We start from the raw sequence: 21,708 nt of genomic DNA, 5'->3' as shown, positions 1-21,708 counted from the left end.
GGTATGACAATATGTGGAATGTGATGACAACCTCTAGGGGATGCTTTTGATTGTAGGATTGTTATAGCTTGAAGTCTTGAGTTTTTTAATTTGTAATTCGTTTTTGGTGAATTGTGGGAATTTGGGGTTGTTTTGGTGAGGGAAATGGAAAAGATTAGAAGGGGGAAGTGCCACAAGCAAGAATGTTTGATAAGCTAGTGTTATTCCTCAAAAAGTTATGGACTTTTACTTTAACACCATCCAGATCTCCTCTATGCTCACGGTTTGGGCTTGTATTTGCACCTCTCTTTGCTTTCTATGTCCACGTATTGGACTAGCATGACCATGGCCAGGGCTGCCATGGTTGTGCTCTTATGTCTCCTTCCAGGGTCACTGTTTGGTTCATCATGGCCACGACTGACATGTCTCCCTTGATTATCATAGGCACTTGAAGAATTGTGCCTATCCCCATGTCTCGGCCTCTCCTCTCTTCTAGGCCTCATTCTTCTTCTTTCATGGCCATTTGGATTACCATGTCTCTCATTCAGCCTCCTATCATAATGGATCCCCAACTTCTCCAATTATTGTTGAAGAGTTTGGAATTGGGCATCCATCATGTTTTGAAGCCTCACGGTCATAGAGTCTGACCTTGGTGAGTCTGACCTTGATGACAACCTCTAGGGGATGCCTTTTTAAGTTGTAATTCGTTTTTGGTGAATTTTGGAAATTTGAGGTTGTTTTGGTGAGGGAAATGGAAAAGATTAGAAGGGGAAGCGTCACAAGCAATAGTGTTATTCGCCACAAGCTAGGAAGCTTGATAAGAATTCATCAATGGTGGCCACAGCCAACAATGAACATTTTATTTTTAGGAGAATTCTCTCAACTAAAATAAAGACAAGGTTTTCTCAAAATTAAACTTAACTTTATTAATGACAATTCAATTACATAAATAAGGAGTCTGAATGTCTTGGGCTGAAATAAAATAGTAAGTCATAATTAACTTGCATAATGGAAAATCATAATTAAAACTTAGGTTAAAAATAGATATGAAATAATAATGTAACTTCTAATTAAATCATGTAAATGGTTGAGTTGTGGTGGCTTGCTCCTATTTTTAAGGGATTTGAATATGATCCAATTTTAGTTGATAGGAAATAGATTATCTCCTCAACAAACCATATTGAATATATCTTTCCTTTTTTCGCTTTGATTTATCCATTTTGGCCAACCGAAATGATGATAGCTTTCCATTGAATTTCTCCAACCGTGTTGCTTGAAGATAGATTAGATTTGACCAATTTGAAATAATCAAATCTTTTCCCAACCGTGTGGATTGATTCCAATCTGATTTAGGCATAGATATTTCACTAAATCTCATTTCTTATCTCTAGTCCTTGCCATTCCATCATTGTAGCTGTGACTAGTTACCCTTGAACCTTGGTGAACTACATGGTCATGAATCTGGACCATATTATATATGAATCCCAACCCACATTACATGAATTAAATACTAACATTTTTGACATCAAATGAACTAAACTCCTAAGACTATATGAGAATGCAATCTCATTTATTGATTCAATGAAAATAAAAATAAACCTAAGTAGAAAGTGACCTAGGGACATAAATGTCCTTCTCACATACCCTCTCCTGGGTTAATTGTATCATTTGAAACTTTAAGGACCTCTACCTTGGCCTTGGCCCTAGTTGTAGAACCATCATGACTCATCTTATCCTTGGGATCAAAGGCTGCCCTAGAAGGGTTTACATTAGAATGTGAGGAAAACTAAAGCATATTTTAACACTAAGAAATATGAGGCTATTGTTTGGAGGTCAACAATCTATTCTCAATACAAATACAATAGGCTAATACTAAGATATTTTGGCGGTAATTAAAATTGATGGACAAAACTGTTGCAGATCTTTAAGAAAATTAAATTCTGAGAGTTGAAGGGATTTAAATCTCCGACATTTTTCACATTGGTATAATATATCCCACATTATCTTATTGAATGTCTCTAACAAATTAATTTACTTTTTTATTAGATTTTAGTACATGATTTTTTTATATGTGGTGTGCATTTATCCCGATTGGAGACTACAACCGAACTGGTACAATTATATAAGGAGTTGATCTAATATTGAAAGCAATTATTGGATATTGTCAAAATTAATTGTTCAATCCACCTGCAGCAGTACTTGTGCCATGGACAACCATGTGCCCCCAAGAATTAGTTTAGTTTCTTACATGAGATATTACAATTGATTAACGCAAAAAAGAGACTAAAACCGATCTATTTTACTATTTTTATTGGATGTATTCAGGTGTGAATTCTTACATTGGATATAATAAGGTGAATCGAAGACTTATAAATGAAAAATATCTATGAAACCATTATCTTAATGTTTTAGTTCAAGACTTAAGTGTCTTAGTTGTAACTTTTCAATCTTCACATGTTTAGTAATAATGATAATCCTTGGTAATTTGAAACTCTCTAATTCTGGTCAGGTCCAATAAGTGATATCAGGATTAATGGTTTGATTGAAGCTCATACCTTCTGTCCCAAAGTTTTGAACCTCTTATTTCTTATTGGTCATAAAAGTAAAATAAATATTAACTTTATATATTTTAGCAATGAAAATAAAATGATACATGAAGTGGTACATAAGGGAGGCAATATGGGCTTGGCCCGAAGGGCCAGCCCGTTCGGATAGCTATTTTTAGCAGGCCGGGCTGAGGATTTTAGCCTAAAAACCCATATTCAGCCCGTTTAAAAAATAAAAAAACTAAAGTGTGTGACACTGTGCTGTGCGTGGAGCGTGGCAACTGACAGACTCTCTTAGTTTAAGACTATGTTGGTTTCTTCTTTAGAATTTACAAATTTTAAGCTAAGATGTTATGTTGTTATTGTAATATTGTAGACTTATGTTTGTGATTTTTTGTTTTAAAAGACATTTATCAAGTATGTTGATTATTTTTTATCTAAAAATTTTAATTATGTACATTTTGGAGGGGGGAAACGGACTAGCCCGTCAGCTTGCCAACCCTGCAAAATATGGGTCAGACTGACATTTGAGTCATTTTAATAATACGGGCCGGGCCGGACCAGCCTTTATTTTGGCGAGCCAAAGGCGGGCTAGGCCGGGCCGGTCCACATTGCCACTCCTAGTGGTACACGTACTAAGACATAAGATATGCTTCCATTCAAATGATAGATGGTGAACTTAAGAGGAGTAGACGAGTAAATGTATAGTAGTGATGAAATTGTTGAATATATAAATTTATAAGGAAAAACAGCTCAAACAATAAGATTTTGATTGAGATTTGGTGTCTCAATTGTGTCTATTCTTTATTCTCCCTCTCACCAATAATGAGACTCCCTTAGTATGAATAATAGATATAGAGGTGCTAAACTCAAACGTAAACAACAAAAATATATTTAAACGTTTAGAACATAATCACACGAATTCAAGTGGAGTCTTCATGCACAATATCAAGGAACTAAAACCTTCCGAGCCTTAAGAGTTAACTTGAATGTTACATCATCACAAAAGTCAATGCAAGTTTTTTAAGCATTACCCATGGCTTCTCAACTAATTGACATCAACCAACAAGACATTGGTCTATTAGTTTAAGGCCTTATTGAATTCAAGAGTGAGAGTTCGATTCCTATGAGCGATACTTGTTGGGAAGTTCAGCCACAAAATGAATTAGTTCCTTAAAAAATGTGAGATGATACCTTGCTAGGGATAGGGATCACCTGTCCCATTTGGTGTCCCATTTGGTGTCCCCATCCAATCAGAAAATTTTATTTAATTAAAAATAAAATTTAAATAACATAACTTAATATTTGTACACTATTCTATAAGATTTCATTGGCTTGGTACATGGGGAGAGAAATTTTTTGCAACAGAGGATCCCATCCCCTTGCTAGTACAAAAAAATTAACTCCCACCAAATTTGTATAAACTAAAATGCAAGGTATGGACTTCAAATGCTTCTTGATGTCTTTCATTATATTCCATTCACAATAACATAATATATCATCACACAAAGAAGTGAAATTATCAAAATACCATCCACAGCAGTGAAATGAGTCCTAAAGATGCAGCATTCTGGAAGGCTGAAGGAACTGTTATGAACCTTTTTAAGCGATGTTCCACTATGAGACATTTGAAGGAATTGCATGGTCATATAATTCACACCAATTTTCATCAAAACAACCTTGTCCTCGGAAAAATTGTTCTTTTTTGTGCATTATCTGGTAACATGAATTACGCTGTTTCCATTTTCGATAGGATCCAAAACCCAGATTCATTTCTTTGGAATACCATGATTAGGGGCTTTGGCAACATTAACCAAACTCAAAAGGCCATTCATTTTTACCACATGATGAAAAATGCAGATAAAGACAGTTTCACTTTCACCTTTTTGCTTAAAATTGTTAGATCAATTACCTTAGGGAAGCAACTTCACTGCAACATACTTCAACTTGGTCTCACAAATCATACTTATGTCAGCAATTCTCTCATTCATATGTATGGTATGCTGAATGACATTGAAACTGCACACCAGCTGTTTGAGGAAATGCAGCACAATGCTGCTGCAGATTTAGTGGCTTGGAACTCAATCATTCATTGTCATGTATATTGCAGAAGCTATACAGAAGCGCTGAACCTGTTCACCAGAATGCTGCAGAGACAGGTGCAACCCGATGATGCCACTTTGGTAGTCATCCTCTCGGCATGTGGTGCAATTGGAGCACTAGATTTTGGGAGGTGGATTCATTCTTCCTTCTGCATGCATCAACAAGAGATTACAACATCGGTCTCAAATTCATTTGTTGACATGTATGCAAAGTGCGGGGCAATGGAAGAAGCGTACCAAATATTTAGCAAGATGAGAAGTAGGAAGAACATAGTTTCATGGAATGTGATGATTCTCGGGCTAGCGTCACATGGTAATGGAGAAGAGGCTTTAGCACTTTTCAGAGAAATGTTAAAAGAGAATGTGGAGAGACCAAATGATGTTACATTTTTGGGAGTACTGTGTGCTTGTAGTCATGGAGGGATGGTTGACGAGGGAAGAAAGTATTTTGATATTATGATTAGAGAGTATAACATCCAACCAACAATGAAGCACTATGGCTGCATGGTGGACCTTTTCGGTCGAGCTGGTTTACTCGATGAAGGATACAGATTGATAAAGGAAATGCCTGTAGAGTGCGTTAATGCAATTGTATGGAGGACACTCTTAGCTGCATGTCGAATTCATGGAAATGTTGAACTTGGTGAGAAGGTAAGAAAGCATGTGTTGGAATTGGAACCAGACCATAGCAGTGATTATGTTCTTCTTGCAAACATGTATGCAAGTACGGGTCGATGGAATGAAATGAGCAAAGAGAGAAGATCAATGCAGGAAAGGGGAATCCAGAAACCGGAGCCTGGTAATAGCAGCTTCATCAACAGAGAAATTTTGATGTGATGTCAGACAGATTTGTCCGTGACGACATATTTGTCCAATTGCACTGCTTTACCACCTTTACACAGAGCTGCAACTCAAGTTCACATTGATGTAATCTCCTTTTGAAATTAGATTCAAACCTTGCAAAAATAGCCAAGAAAAATTGTAAGACTGTCCTACACTTTGCGGCTAGAATGAAGTATTTGGATGTTGTGCAAGGCTTACTAGATAAGGATCCGAGAACTGGATTTAGAATTGATAAGAAAGGGCAAACTGCACTAGACATGGCTGTGAAAGGGCAAAATGAAGAAGTTTTGCTGGAATTGGTAAAATCTGACCTACCAGTTTTAAACCTAGAGTCCTAGAGGATAATAGAGATGGGTTGTATTCTTGTGCTTCCTCGTCATTTTATAATTCATTCTATATAAAGCTTATTAGCCTTGATGAACTTATCAGATAGAAAGAAAGTCTTCATTTATCTTTATCAAGAAAAATGTTACGCATATAGTCACTCTTGTCTTGGTTCTTGACCTGATATAAAGCCTATGAGTTCGATCCTTGTCCCCTTTCTTCTAATAAATAAAAAGAATATAAATTACGGCACAAGATATGGTGGGTTATGCATAGTCCACGCTTTATGCTCAAAGGGGTGTTAGATATATAAAACTATTCATGTGCCTTCACTTTAAGCTTAAGTTTTTGGGAGATTTTGTTTTTTACAGTTATATCATGTTCAAGGCTAGCTTCGGCGCAATAATAAGTTTGTGCCTTGTGATGTGGAATAAGGTTGCATTATGATGGGATGAGGTACGATTGTGTATATTTACTCTTTCCAAATCCCAACAGGTATAAGCTTTGTGCAATGAGGTACCTATTTTAGCCTCCATTTAGGGGGAAAAAAGCTAAATAGAGTTCCAAATCCAATGAGCAAATAAGTATATGTTATTACTTAAAGAGGCTAGCCCTCCAAATCTGTTGGTGGGTGTGAAGGCAGTGTATCCTAGGCAGTTCTTTGATTATCTGTGTTTGCTTTTGAAATCCTCAGTGTAATTTTACTCTCTGATAACTTTGATTATACTCTCTGATTTGAAATGAACAACATTTTCTAGATATTTTCACTCAATTTTGGAGTTGCCCCAGTTAAGTGACAATGTTTTTAACATTTGGTTGCAATTGTTGAACTGTGAGCATTGAGGATGGTTAGCAGTTAAGTTGAGGTTAGGATCAGAACAAGGAAGAGCCGCATGGATCACAATTTGAGTGAAGTTGTTATATTTTTTCTCTTGTGCAGTAGTAGTATACCAGTACATTTGCACAACTGGTTCCATTTTGACTCTATGTAAGCAAAAATAGAATAATACAAATATATAAAAAAATTGAGAATTAATAATTTGAAGTGATAAATTGTTAAAGTATCAAATTTGAAATAACCAACGACATTATATAATCAACCATATAATTTGTAAAATTACAAATTAAAAAATCAAGAATATAAATCTAACTGAAGTATATAAAAGTGTTATAAAAATAGTATCACATGCATCTTTTTCATCATTTCTTAAAGAACACACAACATAATTTTAATCATCTTTTAAATTCCGCAAAAATAACTTAAAATGAGTAAATAATTGATATTTGTTATTTATTGACCTCTCTACATTAAAATTGCATAAAGTGTAAAGAGTCTTTTGTACATTTGAGTTTTTCCAATGCATTGTGTTAGCCAACTATATAATAAGTAGAAGTATATAAAATAAAAGATCAACAATGTAAAGATGACAAAATATTTCTTAATGTACTTCACTTAGCATTTTCCTTAAACAAATTTGATCCAATTGTCATTATATTTAGTTAGAAATTAGAACAAATCCACATGCAATAATCTCTAGCATCAAGTTGTCGATAGCAATGATAACACCATATAGAAACCAATTTTAACAAATTAATGTTTACACATGCAATGTTAATAAGTAGAAAATTATTAATATTATTTTTGTGTTATGTTTCCTATTGCTATTCTAAATTCTTTTACTAACGGGCGTTGCTTCAAATGGTACACACTTGATTCCTATTAAACAAGGTCTCAGGTTCGAATCTTGTGGATGAAAAAAATGTCCGCGGGGAGAGTTACTCCCATGTACCTGTGGATGTTCCCAGCTCGGACAAGATTGCTTCCACTGCGAGGATACACGTGGAAAACAAAAAAAAATCTAAATTCTTTTTATACGATTATTATTATAATTTATGTTATTAAAATTAGTCATATGGGATAATGGTGAAATATTACCGCTGAGTTTAATGATGAATACTTTATTATATTATTTGAGTGTGTTGCAATTGTAAGTTTTAATCAAATCAAATTTATGAGTTTTTTTTAACATATATCTTGTTTATGTTTTATTTTATATTGATGCACATCGTATTTAAATATTTGAATATTTACATAGACAATTTTAACATTCATTTTTAGAATATATATGCAATATTAGCGTATGTATAAGACATTATTTTTATTTATCTGAGTGTGCTTTTTGGTAAGAGAATAAATGGTGGATGAGATGAAATAATAAGTGAGGTTTCACCTCCTAACTAATTTAATATACGAAGTTATTATTTCCACACGTTTATGTTTGTATCCAATATTGTCATTATCCTGTTAATATTATCATTATGGTTACGTTATATCATCTTATGCTATGTTCAATTTAAATTTGCTATAACAAAAAAAATCACAAAAGTACTATCGTATGAATTATTACCAGCATTGATTTGGTGAAATAATGATTGTTGAAATTATTTGATTCTAAAATAATTTGTACCGAATAAAATTCAAATTATATGGAATATCTCCTCTCTATATTTTTTATGTAAATATAAGGAATTCTTATTCAACCATATTTTTGGAACCATATTTATAGGTACTATATAAATTTATATGGTCTTTCTTTAGCATATCTTTTGAAGGAATGTTTAATTTTAGATTGATGTTTACTATGTTTTATACTAAGAGTTTGTTGTATTTAATATTCTGAATTCATACAACCATAAATATTCATGTATAATATTAATTTTAATATCAACAATTTTAACAAATCAATGATTAAATATTAGAAAATTATTAATATTTTTTTCATGTTATGTTTCTAATTGCTACTATGTCTTTTACACCAATCTTTATTTTTTAGGTTATTCATTTTACATATAGAAGGTACATTATTTTATAATAAAAAATTGAAGTTTCATTTCTATTACTTGGAAGATTCATTTTTTGGGTACACAATTTAGAGCCATGACATTTCTAACAACAGATGGCTGTGATCTTTTAATGTACATATTTTTAAAAATAGTTGCATAAACTTTTCAAATAAAAACTTCACTTTATAATATACATATTTGAATTAATATTTTTATTCTTTGTATTTCGTGGTCTATTGCATTTTGAAATGTGCATCATGTCATACATCTTAAAAAAACAGTTACAATAAACACAAACAAATAAAAACAAATAAAAGGAAGTTTACACAATGTTAAATCAAACATGTAAACAAATAAAAGGAACATTTTAATAATTAATATTTTTTTGGTACATATCATACAAAGAAATTATTTTACGAATAATTCCATATCATTTAAATTTTATTTTCTATGAATTATTTTAGAATTAAATAATAAAGAAGGTGTAAATATATATATTCATAATGAGCATTGCTTAAATTTAAGAAATAAAAAATAATTCAAACAAACATAAATCAAATATACATTAGAATGCTATTAAGCAAAGTAACTATGAAGGAAAGGTTACCTATTAATTTTATTTGCTAACGGCATCTTGGAAGCCAATAAAAGTGTTCTACAATATTTTTCACAATTTCATGAAGTTCAAGTAAGTTGACTACTTTCTTACTCTAATTTCTTTTATAACTTACAAATTTCTTATATAAACCCAATCACTAGCTTTCATTCTTACAAGGAAGAGCAAGTTCAGTGTGACTAAAAGTGTAACTAAAAAAAATTAAATATGCAAACATTATAAGGGAGTAAAGAATGTTATTTTGAACTTTAAATACAGTAAACTAAACATGCAAGTTGTGAATTAGTTCATGTTTCTTTTTGTCCAAATCTAAAATTTTGTCCAAAGAAGCGGTTCATGTTTCTTGTTAAATTCCTTAGACTTATATTTAGACCTTCTTTCCAAAGCAGCCATATTGCATGCCAATCCTAAGATAGACCAAAAATATACATGTGCAAATAAGCAGGAAAATATACACACAAAGCATGTTTAATTAGGCACTTGGATTTAAATTAACCCTAATGTATGGATGACTTAAGAATGTGATAAATGAACCCATGATTTAAGCATTTGATTATAGTCATTTACTCATTAATTATAATATTCCACCAATGCACCAATATTTTGATGACATGGCCCATATGATGTCAGCAAATAATATTCCACCAAAACTTTCATAACATGTTTTAGAAAATGATGTTGCAGACATATTCAAAGTTCAATAGTATAATTATGTAAATTACCTCCTTGTACAAATTAAGTGGGAGTGACAATCTGAAAAACCCTATCCATGTTTTAGTGAATTTTAACTTCATATGTTTGCCAATGTTAGTTGCAGACAATACCTATATACAAAATGATGACAAAATATTAAACATAAAAAATGAAAAAGATAAAAGTAATTACAACAACTCTAAAATAAGATTTTTTAATATAAAAAATAAATACATTAAGGTAAAGAGAATTATTAACCAAAGAAGGCAAAAAAATATTAAACTTAGCATGATTATGGAATTATAAGTTACAATATTGTTATGCTTCTTAGGCTTTGACTTTTTATCATCTACAACCATTTTACTATATAAGCTTCAGATAGTGACATAGTGAAGATGCATACTAAAAATAACACCAAGAAATTTGAAATAAAATGTAATGATAAATTATTAAAAAAATGCCATCTTCAACATAAAAAGAATGAAATAAGCTCCATTTAACAAAAATAGTAAAAAAAAATTAACTCGTCTTATAAAAATGTTACCTTGTTAGTAGACGTCGAACTAAAAAACAACAAAGAGAACCTAGAATCCCATTAGTAAACGTTGAACTAAACGTTAACATCAAGAAGTTGAAAAAACATATATTTGGTTTAGCAATGTTTTGAAATTAAATAACAACAACTAACAACTTGATATCCTTATTCTTTATTTCCAATGAACCTATTGCGACCATTGATTTCATTATTCTTTTACACAGGATTAAGATTTGAATTAGTTGGATCAAAAGTTGATCATAAAATCATAATTCTCATGAATAAACACAAACAACTATAATCAATAATAGCTGAAACAGAAATGGTGAATGTGTATAATATTTGTTAAAATTGATATAATATTACCTTCGCCATCTTCTTGTGCTTCATCCTCATATGATGTCCAGCTATCAGATTGGCCAATGCTTGTTCTACTACAATAGATATGGAGCACACGTATCCAAAATAACACAAAGAAATTAACATGCAAGAGTTAGAATGAAGGAAATAAGGAATATATTGAAATACATTGTAGAAAAAAGTTTATTTTACAAAATAAGCTTGAAACTCTTTATTTGGTAGAACATGTTTTCCCTTATAATTATTACAAACATGTCAATTGGCTTTCAGATTCTAGAATATGAAACAACTTTTTTATCCCTTTCATTATATAATATAAGATTTAAACTTTTTCTATAAAGATTCTAACTTTCTTCTATAAAAACTCAAACATTCTTCTAGAACATCAAAAATTGCAACTTTCTTCTATAACATAAAAAAATCAAATTTTATTTTATAAAGATTCCAAGTTTTTCTATAACATCAAAAATTTTAAACTTTCTTCTACAACATCAAGATGAAGATGTAATGAAGATCTATAATAAAATGTACAAAATAAGGATACACAACATGCAAATATGAATAAGGACATACACATAATAAGGTGATAAGGATAAATACGTTAATATCAAGAAACATTTTACCTTTTAATGAAGAACTCATGAATAAGAACCCGTGAAGAAAGAAGTCAATGGTTTGTAGAGAAAAAATAATACATGCAAAAAATGTCAAAAAAGAAACGGTGAGTCTTAGATTTTGGAAAAAAAGGAGAAACGAAAGAGAGAGATGCAATTTTGATGAAAAAAGAAGATAAGAGAAGAAATATGAGATTTTGATGAAGAAAAAAGAGAAGAGAGAGATGAGTTTGATGTGTTTGAGAGAAAAAAGAAAAGAAAGATGACTTTTCAGTAACATAGAATAGAATAGAGAAATGAGTTTGATGAGTGAAGAGATGTGGTGAGGGAAACAAATGAAAATCCACCGTCCAACAAATGTACTAACGTACACGTGTCCAATCATTCATGTCTAGAATTTCAAAATTCAAACCATCTTTTAAGTTCTTTCACAATGACACTGTTAATCGTGTAACATGGCAAGTGTTAATCATAGATGATATCTATCTTTGTAATACCACCCGCCTTTACATTATTATATATATATATATATATATATATATATATATATTGATTCAAGCTTTCTTCTATAACATCAAAAATTGTAACTTTCTTTTATAACATCAAAAATTGTAACTTTCTTCTATAACATCAAAAATTCAAATTTTCTTCTATTAAGATTCCAACTTTTTCTATAACATAAAAAATTATAACTTTCTTCTATAACATTAAGATGAAGATGTATAATAAAATGCACAAAACAAGGATACATGACATTCAAATATGAATAAGAACATACAGAGAATAAGGTGATAAGGTTGAATAAGTTAATATAAAGAGAGATTTTACCTTTTAGTGAGGAACTCGTGAATGAGAACCTGTGAAGAAAGAACTCGTGAATGAGAAACCATGAAGAAAGAACTCGTGAATGAGAACCCATGAAGAAAGAACTCAATGATTTGTTGAGAAAAAAATCATACATGCACAAAATGTAGGAAAAAGAAATTGTGAGTCTCAGATTCTGGAAAAAATAGAGAACGGGAAGAGAGATATGCGATTTTGATGAAGAAAGAAGAGAAGAGAAGAGTGTTGGGATTTCAATGAAGGAAAAAGATAAGAGAGGGATGAGTTTGATGTGTTTGAAAGAATAAAGAAAATAGAAGACTTTCAGTAACATAGAAAAGATTGAGATGACTTTGATGAGTGAAGAGATGTGGTGAGAGAAACAAATGAAAATCCACCATCCAACAAATATACTAATGTACATGTGTCAACCATTCATGTCTAGAATTTCAAAATTCAAACCATATTTTAAGATGAGGATGTGATGAAGATGATATCAATATTTGAAATAACACCCGCCATTTACATTATATATATTCAAACTTCCATAACATCAAAAAATGCAACTTTCTTCTATAACATTACAATTTCAAATTTACTTTTATAAAGATTCCAACTTTATCTATAACATCAAAATTCTAACTTTCTTCTATAATAGTAAGATGAGGATGTGATGAAGATGTATCATAAAATGCACAAAACAAGGATACACGATATGCAAATATGAATAAGGATATACACATAATAAGGTGATATGGATGAGTAAGTTAATATCAAGAAAGATTTTACCTTTTAATGAAGAACTCGTGAATGAGAACCCGTGAAAAAAGAACTCAACGATTTGTAGAGAAAAAATAATACATGCAAAAAATGTAGAAAAAAATGGTGAGTCTCAAATTTTGGAAAAGATGAAGAATGAGAAGAGGGAGATACAATTTTGATGAAGAAATAAGAGAAGAGATATGAGATTTTGATGAAAAAAAAAGGAGAGAGATGGATTTGATGTGTTTGAGAGAAGAAATATAAGATATACGACTTTTCACTAACATAGAAAAGAGAGAGACGAGTTTGATGAGTAAACAAATATGGTGAGGGAAACAAATGAAAATCCATAGTCCAACAAATGTATTAATGTACACGTGTCAAACATTCATGTCTAGAATTTCAAAATTCAAACCATCTTTTAAGTTCTTTCAAAATGACACAGTTAACCCTGTAAAATATCATATGTTAATCATAGATTATATCTATATTTGTATTAGCATCCGCCCTTTTTCATTTCAAACTTTCTTCTATAACATCAAAAATTGCAACTTTCTTCTATAACATCAAAAATTTAAATTTTCTTCTATATAGATTCCAACTTTTTCTATAACATCAAAACTTCTAACTTTCTTCTAACAACATTAAGATGAAGATTTGAAGAAGATGTACAATAAAATGCACAAAAGAAAGATACATGACATGCAAATATGAATAAGGACATACACACAATAAGGTGATAAGGATGAGCAAATTAATATCAAGAAAGATTTTACATTTTAATGAAGAACTCGTGAATGAGAACCTGTGAAGAAAGAACTCAATGATTTGTTGAGAAAAATCATACATGTAAAAAACATAGAAAAAAGAAAGGGTGAGTCTCATATTTTGGAAAATGGAGAATGGGAAAAGAGAGATGCGATTTTGAGGTAGAGAGAAGAGATATGAGATTTTGATGAAGAAAGAGATGAGTTTGATGTATTTTAGAGAAGAAAGAAATGAAAGATGACTTTTCACAAACGTAGAAAAGAGAGAGATGAGTTTGATGAGTGAAGATATGCGGTGAGGGAAACAAATGAAAATTCATCGTCCAACAAATGTACTAATGTACACGTGTCAACCATTCATTTTTAGAATTTCAAAATTCAAACAATCTTTTATGGTCTTTCAAAATGATACAGTTAACCCTATAAAACATGCAAATAAAATGCACAAAATAAGGATACAAGACATGCAAATATGAATAAGGACATACACAGAATAAGGTGATAGGAATGAGTAAGTTAATATCAAGAAAGATTTTACCTTTTAATGAAGAACTCATGAATGAAAATCCGTGAAAAAAGAACTCAACGATCTGTAGAGAAAAAATAATACATACAAAAAATGTATGAAAAAACGGTGAGTCTCAGATTTTGGAAAAAATGGAGAATGAGAATAGGGAGATGTGATTTTGATGAAGAAATAAGAGAAGATATATGATATGAGATTTTGATGAAGAAAAAGGGAGAGAGATGGGTTTGATGTGTCTGAGAGAAAAAAGATAAGATAGACAACTTTTCACTAATAGGAAAGAGAGAGATGAGTTTGACGAGTGAACATATATGGTGAGGAAAACAAATGAAAATTCAATATACAACAAATGTACTAATGTACACATGTCAACCATTCATGTTTAGAATTTCAAAATTCAAACCATCTTTTAAGTTCTTTCAAAATGACACAGTTAATCCTATAAAATGGCAGGTGTCAATCATAAATGATATCTATATTTGTAATATCACTCGTCCTTTACATTATATATATATATATTCAAACTTTCTTCTATAACATCTAAAATTTAAAATTTCTTCTATAAAGATTTCAACTTTATCTATAACATTAAGATGAAGATTTGAAGAAGATGTACAATAAAATGCACAAAAAGAAGATACATGACATGCATATATGAATAAAGACATACACTTAATAAGGTGATAATGATGAGCACGTTAATATCAAGAAAGATTTTACCTTTTAATGAAGAGCTCGTGAATGAGAACTCGTGATGAAAGAACCCAATGATTTGTTGATAAAAATCATACATGCAAAAAACATAGAAAAAACAAATGGTGAGTCTCAGATTTTGGAAAAAATTGAGAATGGGAAAAGAGAGATGCGATTTTGAGGAAGAGAGAAGAGAAGACATATGAGATTTTGAGGAAGAGAGAAGATAAGAGAGAGATTTATGTATTCGAGAGAAGAAAAAAAAAAGAAGACTTTTCACAAACATAGTAAAGAAAGAGATGAGTTTGATGAGTGAAGAGATGCGGTGAGGGAAACCAATGAAAATCCACCGTCCAATAAATGTACTAATGTACATGTGTCAATCATTCATGTCTAGAATTTCAAAATTGAAACCATCTTTTATGGTATTTCAAAATGACACAGTTAACCCTATAAAACGTCAAGTGTCAATCATAGATGATATTTGTATTTGTAATATCATCTGCCCTTTACATTATTATATATATATTCAAAAAAAATTCTATAACATCAAAATTTTGAATTTTCTTCTATAATATTAAGATGAAGATGTATAATAAAATGCACAAAATAAGGATACACGACATGCAAATATGAATAAGGACATACACAGAATAAGGTGATAGGATTGAGTAAGTTAATATCAAGAAAGATTTTACCTTTCAATGAAGAACTCGTGAATGAGAACCCGTGAAAAAAGAACTCAACGATTTGTAGAGAAAAAATAATATATGCAAAAAATGTCGGAAAAAATGGTGATTCTCAGATTTTGGAAAAAAATGGAGAATAAGAAAAGGGATACGCGATTTTGATGAAGAAAGAAGAGAAGATATATGAGATTTTGATGAAGAAAAAAATGAGAGAGATGGATTTGATGTGTTTTAGAGAATAAAGATAAGATAAACGACTTTGATGAGTGAACAAATATGGTGAGGGAAACAAATGAAAATTCAATGTCCAACAAATGTACTAAAGTACATGTGTCAACCATTCATGTCTAGAATTTCAAAATTCAAACCATCATTTAAGTTCTTTCTAAATGACACAATTAACCTTGTAAAATGTCAGGTGTCAATCATAGATGACATCTATATTTGTAATACCATATGCCCTTTACATTATTATATATTATATATATATATATTCAAACTTTCTTCTATAACATAAAAAATTGCAACTTTCTTCTATAACATAAAAATTCAAGTTTTCTTCTATAAAGATTTCAACTTTTTCTATAACATCAAAACTTCTAACTTTCTTCTATAACATTAAGATGAAGATTTGAAGAAGATGTACAATAAAATACACAAAAGAAAGATACACGGCATGCAAATATGAATAAGGACATATACATAATAATGTGATAACTAAAAAGATGTGCAGTTTAAGAGAAGCGAAAAACAAAATAATTTTATGACTAAAATCAAATGACATGGCGAGTTATAAGTGGTTGGTTATCTACGTAGAAGATTTTATATTTTTATTTTTTTAATAGTTGGCCATGTTTGAAATTTTTGGAAGGGATGAAGTAGAAAGGAAAAGATTCACATTTCATTCCATTTCCTTTCCAGATTGAGAAGTTTGGAAGCAACTCCTAAACAACAGAATAATGTGTATGCATTTTGGTGATGTAGGATATTGATAAGGTACTTGTCTAATTGTGATGTTTTTTGTAATTGGTTTTTTCATTTGTTATGTATCCTCACTTGTGTTGAGGATGGAGATGATTGAGTGTTTAGTCATGGACTCATGGGGATGGTGTTGTTGGACGAGGAACATGGCGAAAGTGGCATTGGTTTAAATTGTGAGAACGAGATCTATATTGATGAAATGGTGGATTGGAAAAAAAATGAAGTGATTGTTTCGTGTTTTACCAAGATATGTGGTTGAAATTTTTTTAAACTTTATTTATTTATTTTTGTTTAAAAATAATATAAAATCATGACCTAGAAAGATTTTTTAACACGTGTCGTAATCCTACCTAGTACTAGAGAGGATCCTCATCCATTAACTAAAGAGAATAATATATCTCCTCATACCAGGAGTTAACTTATCTCCTTCGGCCATTAAAAGTGTGATATGTCCAACAAATGTACTAATGTAGACATGTCAACCATTCATGTCTAGAATTTCAAAATTCAAACCATCTTTTAAGTTCTTTCAAAATGACACAATTAACCTTGTAAAATGTGAGATGTTAATCATAGATGATATCTATATTTGTAATACCACCCGCCCTTTACATGATTATATATATATAGATTGAAACTTTCTTCTATAACATCAAAAAATGCAACTTTCTTCTATAACATCAAAAATTGCCACTTTCTTCTATAATATCAAAAATTCAAATTTTCTTCTATACAGATTCCAACTTTTTCTATAATATCAAAACTTCTAACTTTCTTCTAATAACATTAAGATGAAGATTTGAAGAAGATGTACAATAAAATGCACAAAATAAAGATACATGACATGCAAATATGAATAAGGACATACACATAATAAGGTGATAAGAATGAGCAAATTAATATCAAGAAAGATTTTACCTTTTAATGAAAAACTCATGAATGACAATCCGTGAAAAAAGAACTCAACGATTTGTAGAGAAAAAATAATACATGAAAAAAATGTAGGAAAAAAATGGTGAGTCTTAGATTTTGGAAAAAATGGAGAATGAGAATAGGGAGATGTGATTTTTATGAAGGAAGAAGAGAAGAGACATAATATGAGATTTTGATCAAGTAAAAAATGAGAGAGATGGGTTTGATGTGTTTGAGAGAAAAAAGATAAGATATACGACTTTTCACTAACATAGGAAAGAGAGAGACAAGTTTGACGAGTGAACAAATGTGGTCAGGAAAACAAATTAAAATTCAATGTCCAACAAATGTACTAATGTACACGTGTCAACCATTCACGTCTAGAAATTCAAAATTCAAACCATCTTTTAAGTTCTTTCAAAATGACACAGTTAACCCTGTAAAATGGCAGGTGTCAATCATAGATGATATCTATATTTGTAATATCACTCGTCCTTTACATTATTTTATATATATATATTCAAACTTTCTTCTATTACATTAAAAATTGCAACTTTCTTCTATAACATCAAAAGTTCAAATTTTCTTCTAAAAAAGATTCCAACTTTATCTATAACATCAAATTTTCTAACTTTCTTCTATAACATTAAGATGAAGATTTGAAGAAGATGTACAATAAAATGCACAAAAAGAAGATGCATGACATGCAAATATGAATAAGGACATACACATAATAAGGTGATAAGGATGAGCAAGTTAATATCAAGAAATTTTTTATCTCTTAATGAAGAACTCGTGAATGAGAATCCGTGAAGAAAGAACTCAATGATTTGTTGATAAAAATCATACATGCAAAAAACGTAGAAAAAAGAAATGGTGAGTCTCAGATTTTGGAAAAAATTGAGAATGGGAAAAGAGAGATGTGATTTTGAGGAAGAGAGAAGAGAAGATATATGAGATTTTGATGAAGAAAAAAGATAAGAGAGAGATGAGTTTGATGTATTTGAGAGAAGGAAAAAAAAAGATGACTTTTCACAAACATAGTAAAGAAAGAGATGAGTTTGATGAGTGAAGATATGCGGTGAAGGAAACAAATGAAAATTCACCGTCCAATAAATGTACTAATGTACACTTGTTAATCATTCATGTCCAGAATTTCAAAATTGAAACCATCTTTTATGGTCTTTTAAAATGACACATTTAACCCTATAAAACATCAAGTGTCAATCATAGATGATATCTATATTTGTAATATCATCTGCCCTTTACATTATTATATATATATATTCAAAAAAAATTCTATAACATCAAAAATTCAAATTTTCTTTTATAAAGATTCCAACTTTTTCTATAACATAAAAAATTCTAATTTTCTTCTATAACATTAAGATGAAGATGTGATGAATATGTATAATAAAATGCACAAAATAAGGATGCACGACATGCAAATATGAATAAGGACATACACAGAATAAGGTAATAGGAATGAGTAAGTTAATATCAAGAAAGATTTTACGTTTCAATGAAGAACTCGTGAATGAGAACCTGTGAAAAAAGAACTCAATGATTTGTAGAGAAAAAATAATACATGCAAAAAATGTAGGAAAAAAATAATACATGCGATGTAGGGACAATGTGTATGCACTTTGGTGATGTAGGGTATTGATAAGGTACTTGTCTAATTGTTATGTTTTTTGTAATTGGTTTTTTCCTTTGTTATGTATCTTCACTTGTGTTGAGGATGAAGATGACTGAGTGTTTAGTCATGGACTCATGGGGATGGTGTTGTTGGACGAGGAACATGGCGAAAGTGGCATTGGTTTAAATTGTGAGAACGAGATCTATATTGATGAAATGGTGGATTGAAAAAAATGAAGTGATTGTTTCGTGTTTTGCTTCTAAATGATCAATAATGGCTGTGTTTCATTACTAAGATATGTGGTTGAAATTTTTTTAAACTTTATTTATTTATTTTTCATTTAAAAATAATATAAAATCATGACCATTAGAAAGATTTTTTTAACACGTGTCATAATCCTACCTAGTACTAGACTCTCTAGTACCGGTGAGGATCCCCATCCATTAACTAAAAGGAATAATGTATCTCCTCATGCCAGGAGTTAACTTATCTCCTTCAGCCATTAAAAAGTGTGACATGTGTACTATTTTGTTTAGTTTTAGAAACATTTTTTATAGAAATGATGAAATGTGACACATGTTATGATTTTACTGGCGGGATGAGATAATTTATCCCCTTATACCATGAGATACTTTATTCTGTTAACTAAATAAGAAAACGATGTTCTTACTTTTTCAACCTATACACGTGTCAAGCTTAGAATAAAAATTTTCCCGCTCAAACTCTACACATTTCTACAACAATCACTCACTCATCACATAAATTCCAGCTGTTATTATTATCTATTAATATAAATAAGAAAATTATGTTCTTACTTTTTCAAGCTTATTAGAAGAAATTTGTTCCCGCTCAAACTCTACACATTTCTGCAACAATCACTCACTCATCACATAAATGCCAGCTGTCATTATTATTATTATAATAAATAAAAACTATAAAAAATTCAGCCAAGAAATTTAAATGGCAGTTGTCAATCATTATTTTGCAACTCCCTCACTCTGCACATTGTTCTGCAACTCCCTCACTCATCACATTAAATGGCAGCTATGAATCATTATTCCACCTACTATTTTTTGTTCATTAATTAATTATTATCACATTTGTTTGGCTCCTTCTTAAATGTACTACTATTCATATTTTCAATGATTTTTAGTTTGAATGTAATATATTTTATCAGCATGAGGATTTACCCACATTCACTACATGTTTCACTATTCAGCTGAATTATTTTTTTTAAGTGTTAATAGTGATTAAATATAAATAATATATGATATAGTGATAATATATAAAAATCATACACTATCAGTGTATACATTTTTTCTCTTTTAGTTTTCCACCTTAACACTTACTTTCCTCCTTAAAATAAACCAAAGTTTTATTACTCATGCTAATGATGTCACATTGCTCAAAACAGACGTAAGTCATCGGGCACTACATGACCATCCATTTTCTTTTCATCTTTATTATTATTACAGCCAAAACTTGTCACATTTAAGCAGTAAGCTCAAGTAACGCTGATAGCTTCTCCCCATAAACGTACTATTATTGATATTCGTTAGAAAGAAACTCTTTATTTCCTAGGGCTTTGGGACTACTATTCATATTTAGTTAGAAAGAAACTTTTCATTTCCTAGGGCTTTGGGTTGCATTATCATTCATAAATGTGTTGTCATATTTATCACTCTAACACAATGACTCCTAGAGACCTATTTCTCAGCTTCATCATTACTGTTACTCTTCACTTCCCTCTTATCTATGATACATTGTTTCTATTATTTTTCACTTTTCAAAATACTCAATTTGTGCTTCAGACAGTGGTAAGATTTTTTGCTCAAAATTTTTCATGTTGTTATACCGTTACTTTTTCTATGTTCATTGTATTTCTTTTGTTGTTTATCATTATACTACGCCTTCCATTGTTATAATTTACTTTTTTATATCTTCACTGCATTTCATTTTTTTTTTTACTTATGTTATTAATTTTTTGTTTCTTTCTGTAGTATATAACATTTATATTTGATATTGTATTTTTTGCATCCTCCAAAGCCATTTCATATATTGTTATTTTATTTTATTTTTTATGCTCCAAAGCTATTTCACCTTACAAACCCTCATTTATTGTTGTTGGATCAATTTGTTATCATTGTGAAGTTATTAGTGATATCTTTTTTCAGCTGAAATTATTGCCTGTTAATGGTAATAATGATAATGAAATTCTCATTTCACTTTTTTTTACTTGCAGCAATCATGGCACGTAGAGTGAACTTCATTTCTGATATAAACGGTTCAAAAGATACTTGGAAGTTGAAAGTTAGGATAATTGGTCTTTGGCGGGTTGACAAATCTTCTGCTCCCTCTTTGGAAATGATTTTTATGGATCAAAAGGTGTTACTTTGTTAGCCATTGTTTTCCTTTCTTAGATATTTGTTTAATGTATTTTATTAAATTTCAAACATAATAA

At 30.4% G+C, this 21,708-nt stretch overlaps 1 protein-coding gene across 1 annotated transcript; it reads left to right on the top strand.

The window, feature by feature from the left end:
* Positions 3,949-5,741, top strand: LOC109332346 (pentatricopeptide repeat-containing protein At1g59720, chloroplastic/mitochondrial-like). The gene has a single exon (XM_019567299.1). The coding sequence runs from the start codon at positions 4,073-4,075 to the stop codon at positions 5,462-5,464; it is 1,392 nt and encodes a 463-aa protein (XP_019422844.1). The 5' UTR covers positions 3,949-4,072; the 3' UTR covers positions 5,465-5,741.

The sequence above is a fragment of the Lupinus angustifolius genome, chromosome LG18 (genome assembly GCF_001865875.1).
Source record: "Lupinus angustifolius cultivar Tanjil chromosome LG18, LupAngTanjil_v1.0, whole genome shotgun sequence".
In the NCBI taxonomy this organism is placed as follows: domain Eukaryota; kingdom Viridiplantae; phylum Streptophyta; class Magnoliopsida; order Fabales; family Fabaceae; genus Lupinus; species Lupinus angustifolius.
Note: the sequence above shows the minus strand (reverse complement) of the source record. Positions and strands in the feature narration are given on the sequence as shown.